Source organism: Stegostoma tigrinum, chromosome 3, assembly GCF_030684315.1.
Source record: "Stegostoma tigrinum isolate sSteTig4 chromosome 3, sSteTig4.hap1, whole genome shotgun sequence".
Taxonomy (NCBI): Eukaryota; Metazoa; Chordata; class Chondrichthyes; order Orectolobiformes; family Stegostomatidae; genus Stegostoma; species Stegostoma tigrinum.
The window spans coordinates 76,552,676-76,565,625 of record NC_081356.1 but is presented as its reverse complement, the minus strand read 5'-3'; the positions used below and the strand labels follow the sequence as shown (position 1 = coordinate 76,565,625).

The window sequence follows — 12,950 nt, the reverse complement described above, 5'->3', positions numbered from 1 at the left end:
AAAGACCAACAAGGTAGTCTGAGAGTTGAACCTCGGGAGATTGGAGAGATACTAAATGAATATTTCATGTCAATTTTTGCTGTGCAGGAAGAAGTGGAGGCTAGAGAAATTTGGGACATAAATATTGATGTATTGAAAACAGTTCACCTTACAGAACAGGAAGTGCTGGAGGCCTTGGAAAATATAAATATGGATAAATCTCCAGGACCCGATCAAGTATATCCCAGGACGTTGTGCAAAGTTATGGAGGAAATTGTGGTGACCATAGCAAAGATACTTGTATCATCTATCACCACAGGTGAGGCATGGGAGGACTGGATGGTGGCTAATGTTGTGCCTTTATTTAAGAAAGGCTGTAAAGAAAAGCCTGTAATTTATAGACTGGTGAGTCTAACATCAGAGGTGGGTATGTCATTGGAGGTGATTCTGAAAGGTAGGATTTACATGCAGTTGGAGAGACAAGGACTGATTAAGGATAGTCAGCATGGCTGTATGCATGGGAAATCATGTCTCACAAGGTTAATTGAGCTTTTAAGGAAGTAATCAAAAGGCCTGATGAAAGCAGAGCAGCAGACATTGTCTACATTGGCTTTAGTAAAGCCTTTGACAAGGTTCCACATGGCAGACCTATTAGTAAAGTTAGATCCAATGGGATTCAGGTGAGCTTGCCAATTGGATACAAAATTGGCTTAATGACAGTAGGAGACACTTGATGGTGTGAGAGAGTTGTATTTCGGACTGGAGGCCTGTGACCAGTGGTGTTCCACAGGGATTTTCCCATGTCTGCTATTCTTTGTCATTTGGATGGGAATTTTGGGAGACATGATTAGTAAGTTTGTATAACACCAAAATTGGTGGTATAATGGACAGTGAAGAAGGTTATCTAAGATTTCAAACAGCTCTTGATCAGTTGGGTCAATGGGCTAAGGAAGGGCAGATGAAGTTTAATTTAAATAGAACATAGAACATAGAACAACACAGAGCAGAACAGGCCCTTCGGCCCTCCATGTTGAACAAATGACAAACAGCATTGGTCTCAAAACAGATCCTTGAGGCACACCACGAGTAACCAGACTCCAGGCTGAATATTTTCCATCAACCACCACTGGTTGTCTTCTTACCGAAAGCCAGTTTCTAATCCAAATGGCTGTGAACAAATCTAAGCCCATTCCCCTACACTATCCCATTGTCAACCACATGCTTATCCAAGGGCTGTTTAAATGCCCCTCATGTGGCTGAGTTAACTACATTGGCAGGCAGGGCATTCCATGCCCTTACCGCTCTCTGAGTAAAGAACCTGCCTCTGACATCTGTCTTAAATCCATCACCCCTCAATGTGTAGCTGCGCCCCCTTGTACAAGCTGAAGTCATCATCCTTGGAAAAAGAGTCTCACTGTCCACCTTATCTAATCCACTGATCATCTTGCATGTCTCTATTAAATCCCCTCTTAACCTTCTTCTCTCCAATGAGAACAGACCCAAGTCCCTCAACCTTTCTTCATAAGACCTTCGCTCCAGACCAGGCAACATCCTGGTAAATCTCCTCTGTACCTGTACCAACGATTCCACATCTTTCCTGTAATGGAGCGACCACGCAATATTCAAAGTGAGGCCATACTAGCGTTTTGTAGAGTTGCAGCATGGCATCACGTTTCCGGAACTCAATCCCTCTACCAATGCAACCTAAAACACCATCAGAATTCTGAACAGCACGATCAACCTGGGTGGCAGTTTTCAGGAATCTATGTACATGGACACCAAGATCCCTCTGCTCATCTACACTGTCAAGAATCTTTCTGTTGACTCGGTGTTCTGCCTTCCTATTATTCCTCCCAAAGTGAATCACCTCACATTTATCCGTATTAATCTCCATTTGCCACCTTTCGGCCCAATTCTGCAGTTTATCCAAGTCTCCCTGCAACCTGCAACATTCTTCCACACTGTCCACCACTCCGCCGACTTTAGTGTCATCTGCAAACTTACTGACCCATCCAACAATGCCTGCGTCCAAGTCATTTAGACAAATGACAAACAGCATTGGTCTCAAAACAGATCCTTGAGGCACACCACGAGTAACCAGACTCCAGGCTGAATATTTTCCATCAACCACCACTGGTTGCCTTCTTACCAAAGGCCAGTTTCTAATCCAAATGGCTAAATCTCCCTCAATCCCGTGCCTCTGTATTTTCTCCAATAGCCTACCAATAATGCAAAAGATTTGTTTTACCAAAATGCTAAAAAGGACAGGACATTTAAAGTTAATGGTAGGGTTCTGGGTAATGTGGGACCTAGAGGTTCGGGTGGTTAATTCTTTGAAATGTACATCACATTTAGGCAGGGTGATTAAAAGGGCACTTAGCACGCTTGCCTTCATTGCTAAGGCCATTCAGTGTAGGTCTTAGAACATCATGTTGAGGTTGTACAGAACATTGGTGAGGCCTCTTTTGGAGTCCTATGTGCAGTTCTTGCTAGTCTGCTATATGAAGGATAATTTTCAATTGGAGAGGGTTCAGAAAAGATTTACCAGGGCCTAAAAGAGACAAATCCCTTGGCCCCGTTGAATTGCATCCCAGGCTATTGTGGAGGGCGAGGCATGAAATTGCAGGGGCTCAAAATTTTTATTTCCTCTCTGGCTGCAGGTGAAGTGCCAGAGGACAGGAGGATGGCTATTATATAGTTCCACTTTTCAAGCAGGGCGGTCGAGATGAACCAGGAAGTTACAGACCGGCCAGTCTCACATCAGTGGTAGGGAAGCTTTTGGAGAAGACTCTGAAGGAGAGAATTAATGCCCACTTGGAAAGATATGGCCTAATTAGGGATAGTCAGTGTGGCTTTGTCAGAGGGAGGTCATACCTAACAAACCTTTTAGCAATTTTTGAAAATCTGATCAAACGTGTGGATAAGGAAAATTTGGTTGATGTTGTTTATATGGGATTTCAGCAAAGCCTTTGATGAGGTTCTACATGGGAGACTGATTAAGAAGGTTAAGGCACTTGGAATTTAGGGGAATTGGGCAAGACAGATCAGAAACTGGCTAAGTAACAGGACACATAGGGCCATGGTGGAAGGCTGTTTGAGTGACCGAAGGTCAGTGTCTGGCAGAGTACCACAGGGGTCAGTACTGGGACCCTTAATGTTTGTTGTATACATGAATGATGGAGATGAAAATGTTGAGGGAATGTTAAACAAATTTGTAGATGACATCATGATTGGTTAATGGTGAAGATTGTTGTAAGTTACAGTAAGATACAGATCTTGGTCAGATGGCAGATAGTATTTAATCCTGATAAGTGCGAGGTGATGCATTTTAGAAGAAGAAACAAGATGAGGGAGTATTTAATGCATGGATATCTTCGTGGAACAGAGGGATCTCGAGGTAATTATTCACAGATCCTTGAAGTCAGCAGAGCACGTGAATAGGACAGTGAAGAAGGCACATGGACACTTTCTTTCATCAGTTGTGGTATAGAGTATAAGGGCAAGTACGTAATGTTGGGAGTTGTAGACAGCATTGGTTGGGCCACAGCTGGATTACTATGTGCAGCTCTGGTCACCTCACTACAGGGAGAACGTGATAGATCTAGAGGGGCTAGAGAAGAGGTTCATCAGGACGTTGCCTGGGCTCGGGAAATTGAGCTATAAGGAGAAACTAGACAGGCTCGGTTTGTTTTCTGTACAGCAGAGAAGGCTGAGAAGGGACATGATTGAGGTGTTTAAGACTACGATGGATATGGGAAAGGTGAATAGAGAGCAGCTGTTCCCTTAGTCGAGGGGTCAATCATGAGAGGGGAAAGTTTTAAGTAAGGGACAGGAGATTCTGAGGGGATTTGGGGAAAAATCTTTTTCAGTCAGCGGGTGATGGGAATCTGGAATGCACTGCCTGAGAAGGTTGAAGAGGCCGGGCACCTTACAACATTTAAAAAAAAATTTGAATGAACACTTCATATATCATAATATTCATGGATATGGGACAATGCAGGAAATTGAGATTCGCACGACTTTAATGGTAGTTATGGAAGTGCAGACTCGATGGGTCAAAGGGCCTTTTCTGCTCTGAATGAAACTATGAACTGCTGTTAGTCCTAAAAATGAATAGGACAAAGCAGCAATAAGTTATCTAAACATTTTAGATTCTAGTCACGCTTGGAAAGAGATGCATTGCCTTTGTTCATTGTAGCAATTGATGCAACCCAAGAAAAATCTTCACAGATAAAGCACTCTTGACCAAGAACAATTACTACTTAAATTTGTATACCACCTTTGGTGTAATAAAATGTCACAAGGCACTTCACAGGAATATTATAAAACAAAATATGAAACCAAATGACATGCATTCATATCAGTCATTCTGCAGAATCAAAACTAAAATGCATACAATTAATTTTTCAAAAATAATAATGTACCCTAAAAGGAAATATATTACACAAATCACTGGGTATACTGAGTAATTTTTATAATGGATCCCCGCAAAATTACATTTGACCTACATACACTCAAATAGTAGATTTCAGTGCTGGTAACTCAAACAAGCAATGTCATTTCAAGATATTAATTCCAATAGTTTTAGTCTAGCATCTCAAAGACTTTGAGAACCCTGTTACCTGTTATAAGGAGTAGAAAATGTTGCTAGAACAACATCGCGGCCACTAATACGGACAACATTTGTCACTGACTGCAAAATGTTGAAGTAAAAGTGGGAGTCTCCAGGTACAGAACAGTTGAGACGAGCTTTCACAAATGATGTCCACTGCTTCTCCAGTACTCTCTGAGAGCCTCCCATATCATTTTTACAGACCCGGGCAACTCTTGGGAAAATCACCTGGAAACAAAATAAAGGCGAGAGCTTTGAAAGTCCCCTTAGCTCTTAAGAAGTCACTTCAGAACTTCAATACACAGTTCCCACAGTTAAAGCTGAAGTCTGTGCCCTGAATATGCTGCATAAACAAAATCCAAGTCTCCTGTAGAACAGCATGAATTCAGAAATATGTTCAACCAAAGGATGTTTTTATGAATTTGACTTTTGAGGCAAATTGAATTAACAATTTTAACTACAGAAACTGCTAAGTGAAAGCGAAATAAAAATCTCTGAGGAAAAATCAAAGTTCACAGACAAGTATGTAGGCTTTCCTCACCCACTCTAATTCTAAACTTGAAGACTAGTTGTCACTTTTGCAGTTAGGAAGGTGATAAACTACATACGTTATGCATATAAAATAAGTAATTAAAAAGGACAGTTTTAAACTAAGAAAGGAAGTAAAATGCAATTAGAAATTAAGACTCCCTTTGTTAGTACTGACTGATGAATGGGCTGTCCTAGATACTATGTCCTGGTGTCAACAATGTTCCATCAGGGTAATAGCTGGGGCACTGCTCCTGCTCAGGATGTTGGTTCCAATTTCCAGTGTTTTGTTAATTAGGTGAAGGACTGTAACTGAACCTTGTCTTGGAGTCAGGGCTTTCAAGAAACGAAGAAGATGAAAATAGAATGAGGCAGTGCTCTTCAGTTGTTTGAAACACACTGCAGAATCAATATAAGGGAGCAATTCTCTTTAAAAAATGCAATACCCATACCATATTAATTGCCTTCTCCAAACATATTTCTAATTTTGCATATGAGCTTAAAGATATTTCCATTGCAAAAAATTAACATACAACAAGATAACCTGATTTAGATCTAACATCAGACTAAACTGGTGTTCGCTTGGTATTATCTTAACATGGGGGATTTGAATAAATAGGAAGTTCTTAATTACTACCACTCCTTAGGGCAAAAGAAAATGATGTACTCGTGTTTTGCAATGTCGGCTCTTAAGTTAACGAGCTCAGGGGTTGTACATCATCTTGTCGTTCACCGATTAATCACATTTCAAATCTGTTCCTTTGAGGTTCATATTTACATTCAAGTCCTCAAGTTAACTAAATTCACTGGTTTTTAAGGAAGCTGACAAAATAAAGGACAGTTTCAATATAGATAGAAACCTTTTTATTATGGAGGCTCAACAAGATGTTGAAATTCCTTCTGGCTGACTTTTTAGTACGATGTTTTAAATCCCTTTGGAACTTCATAAATAGTACATGCCCAGCTTTAAAATGTTGGAATGTATTGCTTAGCTTTCAGTACATGTCCTGACTAACTTAATCCTGGCCAACTATGTAGGACTGACTGTGACAAGTAGGCAACAAGAAGACAATATCACATTCACAGGCTCTGCAATCCTCTTTGCCTGAATTTTGCTGTTATCATCATTTCTTAATGAACACACATCACTTCAGTTCCTTCTTGTACTTTGTCCTCTGCCCACCAATGTCCTTCCTGTTTATTCAGAAACTTTGCACAGTTGTCAGCATATTCTATTCCAACACTTTTCCATGATAATGCAATTTTATTAGGTTTCTTGGAATAAATGAGATCTTCCTCCCCGGAAATTTGTGCACATGACGGCCACATAGCACATGGAACTAAATCCTAACAACAGTCAGCATCTTCAGGAGAAAGTGAGACAGAAAAGAGGTGTAGACAGCCAGCTCATTACACATATAGCAATCTTCCATTTAAGGATGGATCTTTGATATGTACACCAGGTAAACTGGTGGTTCATGAAAATATTTCTCCACTGTTGAAAAGCCCCACGAACAAAAAGCAATCATGGTGTCCCAAGAGATCCTTACAATGCACACGATTACGACTGTTATTTGTCATAACCTCATGTTTTTCAAGAAAAGCATGATCTCTACCTTTCCCATCGTGTTGTATTCGACAGCTATTTCCCGAAAGAAGAAGTAGATATAATCAGCGTAATCCACAGCCTGGACAAAGTAAGGCTCTAAAACAGAACAAAGCAGCATATGTTAAATAATAGTCCGTAAATAAAGGACTGGGTAAGACTGTAGGTCACAAACCCACATGCAGAATTCCTGAAGCCAATGGTTTCTTGGCGCGGGTGGTAATTTCAGACTTACTGCAATTTCGAGGGATTCAGATTAGCTTCTGAAGCTGGTTCAGGCCAGCTCAGAGGGGTCACAAACCATGGGAGTAGCCTGTTCTGGAATCAGAATTCTTTTGGCAACTAAGTTTAAAAAGACGTGCTAACCTCACGTGTCATATTGCAAAGCTTTAAGTATGTCCTTGATGAGAGGACTTTGTTTAAGAAAGGGAAGTAATTATTAAGCTGACCAGCATTCTGAAAGCGGCAAAGCCTTCAGGTTCATTAAATTACCTTATTCAGTGGATAAAGGGCAATTTTGAACCGCGTTGAGATTCAGATTTTAATTTCAAATGCTCTGATCCTTTCATTGATTCATGGATCAGCTATCCAGGAAACCTGTGAACTTGATGCAGTGATGGCAAAGTGCTAGTTCAGCTCCCACACTGGCTGAGGTCACCATCGAGGTCCTGCCTTCTCAACCTCACCTGAGTCATAGCGACCTTCAGTTTAAAATCACCACCAAGTGTACCTCTCCAATGAGAGAGCAGCCCTATGGCCCCTTATGGTGATTTTACTGTAAACCTTTAAAGCAGCGGCCTAAATGGCCATGAGTTTCACAATATCAAAAGTATTAACATTTCCAGCTCCAAAAGACCCTTTTGATAACTGTTCAATGGAATTTTTTTATAAATGTTTGGCTGAGTTCCAAACTCCACTAATGGATTCAACTCAGCCCAGGCTGATTCAACTATCTTGGGAACTATGAACTCTATTAGATGGATAGCTTTATGAATTTCAAAGAGAATTACCTCTTAAATTGGTTTTGAATGCTTCTTTGTTAATTTTGATGGCTAGAAAAAGTTCCTTCCAGGATTGAAGTTCTAAATCCCCCAAATGAGCTTGAATGGCAATCAGCTATAGTGACAATTACATGAACGTCTCAATGACTTCCTAATATTGTCATAAAGCCCATGAATTCTGTCTACGATGGATACTGGGTGAACAGACATGGGTGTATGAGAAGATGATGAGTAATGGGAAGGGGCTGTGGGTGTTATTGATGGAAGCTGTTGGGGTAATTGTGGGAGGACTGAGATGTCAATTTCCCAGTAAATAGGAAGGGCTGACTGTATTAACCTGCCTGCTTCAGTGCCTGCCTGCCTCCATTAAACCAAAAGGACTATTTCAGGACAGGCAGAGGCCTCTACTTCAACCTTTGCTCCTATCACCCTGTCACAGAAGTACCATAGGGGGTTCAGTCAGAAAGGATCACAGCACTTCAGTACCTTTTAACAGCCATTGAAAAAAGAGGCCAGAGCTGCTGGGGGTGGTTTCAATTGATTCTGGAGCATGGGCTCTCATTGCCACAGAAGACCTGGAAACCAACTGGAATTTTCCAGTCAGCAAGTCTTAATATGACTTGTGTTAAGGAGCTACCTATCAATAGAGGGCAAACACCCATCACCCTCCCCAACCTACCATTTTCAGCATAGATTCTGGCAAGTGAGTACACCAACTGACACTGGGTATTACTTGGCTATTCCACTTTTACACCGCACTGCAATGTTCATAGGGTCGTCACAATATTCAGTGCAGACTTGATGGGCTGAATGGCCTTTTCTGCGCTGTATGTATCCATCTTCTCCAAATGATTTTGCACCGAAGGAACTGATTTTCAAAAATCCACGATTAAGGACAGCATTTGAAATGATTCATAGTGAGCCTGTGGAATATTTCCATATTCCTTGTCACGTCCTGCGGTATGCCTTTCAGAGACACCACTTGGGAGTTCACTCAAACCAAACCACATAAAAAAAAAAACTAGAACTGTCTTGTTTAAGGAAAATAGAAATGGTGAGATCTTAAGAAGTTAGGAATAATGACGTTTTGGAATCTTGAAAATATCGTCAAACATCATCTCTGTTTGCTCACCTTTCAACCATTTGGAGTCGTGTTTTACTGTCCGTAGTGTTGGACTGTCTCCAAGGCTCCGATAAATAACAGAATCAATTGCAAGGAAGTCTGTTACAGTTGCCGAATAAAGCTTGCCTTCTGGAAGGAGTACAACGAAAAGATATGCAGCAACAACAAGTTTAATTTTGATGAAATATACTGCAAGAACTTTAGAATTCATTCAAATTGAACCAAGATAAAACCAGAAAGGACACCAGTTATGACACTGAATCAAAGCAGTTTTGGGGACATCTTAAGCATATTTTCCAACAATAGTGTACTTTGGTCAACACGTTAAGATAAACGCTGAGTTATTCATTTTATCGGTAGTCACACTACTACCCAATAATTACATATTTATTGTGATGATGAACTAATTAATCTCAAAACACTGAACAACAAAAGTTTTGGCTAAATTCTGTAGCTGGGGTTGTGGGTGAGGTTGTTGACTTGCTCACTGAGCTGGCTTGTTCTCTTTCAGACGTTTTGTCACCATGCTAGGTGCCGTCATCAGTGGAACCTCTGATGAAGTGATGATATTCTACCCCACTTGGAATTTACACTGTCCATTTCGTTATGGTGAGTACTGTCATTTCTGGTTTTGATCCGTATGGGTTTGTATATGGGGTCCAATTCTATATGTTTGTTGAATGAAGTATGGGTTGAGAACCGTGCCTCTAGGAATTTCTGTGCATGTCTATGTTTGTCTTGGGCTACTATGGTTACCTTGTCCCAGTTAAACTGGTGGCTTTCGTTGACTGAATGTACAGATATTACCCCATATATAAATGCATATAGCAAGGTGGCTTTCTCACCTACAGCTCCTATACTTCTTAAATTTGGGGAGGCACTTACATAATCAAGGGACATGACAACTGCATCCCCTTCTGCTCCAAACTGGATATTTTGTGTAGCAGATCTAATCATATTTCAGATTGATCCAACCAACAACTTAAAGAACCCTTTCCAAGACGGAGAACCATACATATTGACTGTTAGCAAACACACTGAAGTATCCTTTTTAAGGTTAGTCTTCTGATTTTGACCAGCTTTGAATTAAAAGAAGCAGTTTTCTGACACTGCAGCAAACTCTTCATGGACCTATCTGGCTGGCTGACCATGTAATATTTACCTACACTAAAGACTATTAGCAAACCAAAAAATGAAGCGTCTGACTCTTCCCCATTTCACAGTGAGCTTATTAACCAAAGTGACTGACCCTTTCTACCGACAGAGGATACCTCATAATGGGCCTACACAAATGAGAAACATGTCTAGCTCATGCCTGATCCCCACACAATAGATGTAGATATTCACTAGGATTTCTAATTTCTGGGTTTCAATGCCTAAAGCCTTTTGGTCAAAAAGCTTGTCTGAATCTAAATCTACATCATCTAGCTTTGCTATTATATGAATGTAACCAGTCTAGCATTATATTTAACTTCACTGTATTTGTAATATAAGTCTCTCCCTGTGGTTTTAAAGTCATGGATTCCATAATGACTTTGACAGGTCACAAGCAAAACAATGTTAAATAAGCTAAATTGGGTTTAAACAAAAAAACAGGGATTTGTCTGCAAGATTTGTCCCTTTAATCATGGAGATAAGCAACTTGCTTTAAAAGCACTTTGTGAATATAAATTATTTCTAAAAGGCATTTCACAGATGGGCATGTGGAAAATGGGCACCAAGCCACAAAAAGTCTCATTAGGAGGGATGACCAAATACTTGGCTGAAGAAATAGGATTTGAAAAGATTTTAAAGAATAAACAGGTGGAGAGTTGATGCGATTTGGGGAAGGAATTTTGGTGAACAGAAAGCATGAAATTTTAAGCTTGGCTGTTTATAGTAAAGCAAAGAGAAGCGAACACGAGTGGACAGTCAGAAAAATGGAATTTTATGATGAAATGAACAAGAGAATAAAGTAGTTATGGATATTAAGTGGATTATCAGCACTGACAGATTTAAAGATGCATTTTGAATTTTAGATATTGCTGACAGATAACCTGTCCTAAACACAGTGACCAAAATTTGGACTTCCTCATTGTCAATCTTCCAAGTTAAGAGCCGCAGTAGTGGTGACAAAATGTTATTAGGACAACACACTGCTTCACATTCAGAAAACACTGCTTTTTTGTGCCAATGGGGCAGTGGAAGGTAAGGCAATAGGAATAATCGATCATTTCTGACTGTATATTTAATTAAATTACACTTTGCCCACTGAATGCATCACAAATTCCAGACAAATGCTTACCAGCAAAAAGTGCAACGTTTGCATGCTTTGGATCATAAGGACACCTTGCCATTCCACTGATGTTGTCATCTCCAAAGATATCGAGGGTATCCAGCTGAAACACATGGGAAGGATTCATGTTCACAACTTTGGACAAGTAGTCAATCATTTTGTCTAAGAACAGAGTTATTATTGTATTGTCCTTACCAAGGCCACCTTACCAAGGTAATAAAATGTGAGGCTGGATGAACACAGCAGGCCAAGCAGCATCTCAGGAGCACAAAAGCTGATGTTTCGGGCCTAGACCCTTCATTATCATGAAGGGTCTAGGCCCGAAACGTCAGCTTTTGTGCTCCTGAGATGCTGCTTGGCCTGCTGTGTTCATCCAGCCTCATATTTTATTATCTTGGAATTCTCCAGCATCTGCAGTTCCCATTATCTCTGATACTATTCCTCCTTACCAAGGTGTTCACTTCAAAACAAAATGTAAAGGGATGGTTCTACAATCCAGTACACCTAGCAGGAACTGAGTTGTGACGAGAGGGAGTACATGCCCCATGATTTTCATTCTTTAAAGATAACAAGGAATACTGTAAGAATGCATCAACATCCGTTCTCTATGACCGTTGTTTCCCCAAAAGGAATTGTACGAATCTTTAAAAGGTGTCTTTACACATATGAAGAAAGGGATTAAATTAAACAGACTACGTTAAAAGGAAAGACACCAGCGATGAAAGAAAACATGAAATTACGGTGTTGTAACATGAGCGTGTAAATGACTAGATATGTATCTAAGCGGTAAAATGTTGAGCTAAAATAGTGAGTAAGGAATTGCCATTCCCAAAATAAGTTCAAAAGAGAAGCACCTTCAAGTATAATCCAATTGCAAACAAATATGAGACTTGAGAATAAGTTTATAGGCTGCTTTTCTTTTTAAAAGGAATTTTAAAAACTACACACAGCATAACATTTGACATAAAATTACTTAGTTAATAAACTTGTGCTAATATATTGTGTTAATGTCTCTAAAATAGTTTGCAAATTTGTCCTTGTTACATTAATGGTTGGACGATAGTAGGAAACAATGTTATCAGGAAATGTGGCAAACATCTCATAATATTTCTATTTCCACTGTTGTTCCTCCAGTAGCTGCAACATTCTAACTACCAATCTTCCTTGTAGCTTTTGAAATTTGCCTTGTTAAAATGAATGGTACTGATAACATTCCCAAAGGTTAAGATTTAATATACAGCTCGCATTGTAATAGCCTACACATTTGCTCCCTGAGCTCTTGTACATTAGATGCCCTCAATTGATGCACAACTCCGAGAAATGATGTCTATTTTTACAGGCAAAGGGAAAGAAATGGGCCATGCATTTTACTTCTTAATATATCCAGTGTTTCCCCTGACGGACAGGGCATATTTCTAAATACATCATGAGGCTTGGTCTGTCAGGTTTTGTCAGATAAAAATAACCTGCTGGCAACCACTGAGCAGGTTCAAAGAATAGTCAATTGGAGTGTGGTACTCGACAGTAGGCAAAGTCATGGAGCATTGTCCCCATAAGAAGCCATGTCTTCTAAAGAAGAGAAAGAGAAAATAAAATTAAAAACAAAACCACTGCTGCAGCAGCAGGTAACAAAAAGAAACTTTTGTCTGCAGTAGCCTTGGCTCAGTGGTAGGTCTCTTGACTCGGTATTAGAAAGGTGAGAGTTCAAACTCCACTTCAGAGAATCAGGTACAGAACAAAGGCTGATGTTCCCGTTCAGTACCAAGTCGGCTCGAGAGTCAGAGTTACTATCTTTAACAAAAGCTGAACAAAAACTGCACCTGCCC

The 12,950-nt window shown here is 40.1% G+C and overlaps 1 protein-coding gene across 14 annotated transcripts in view; it reads right to left on the bottom strand.

The window, feature by feature from the left end:
- The window catches only part of LOC125450934 (semaphorin-6A-like), a 102,128-nt gene that overhangs the window by 33,398 nt on the left and 55,780 nt on the right, over nt 1-12,950 (bottom strand). For all 14 annotated transcript variants that reach the window (XM_048527393.2, XM_048527391.2, XM_048527387.2 and 11 more), the window contains exons 7-10: nt 11,134-11,227; nt 8,859-8,978; nt 6,736-6,824; nt 4,602-4,819 (exon numbers count right to left, since the gene is read on the bottom strand). In XM_048527393.2, coding sequence (XP_048383350.1) covers nt 4,602-4,819; nt 6,736-6,824; nt 8,859-8,978; nt 11,134-11,227 — 521 coding nt within the window. The remainder of the gene's footprint in view (nt 1-4,601; nt 4,820-6,735; nt 6,825-8,858; nt 8,979-11,133; nt 11,228-12,950) is intronic.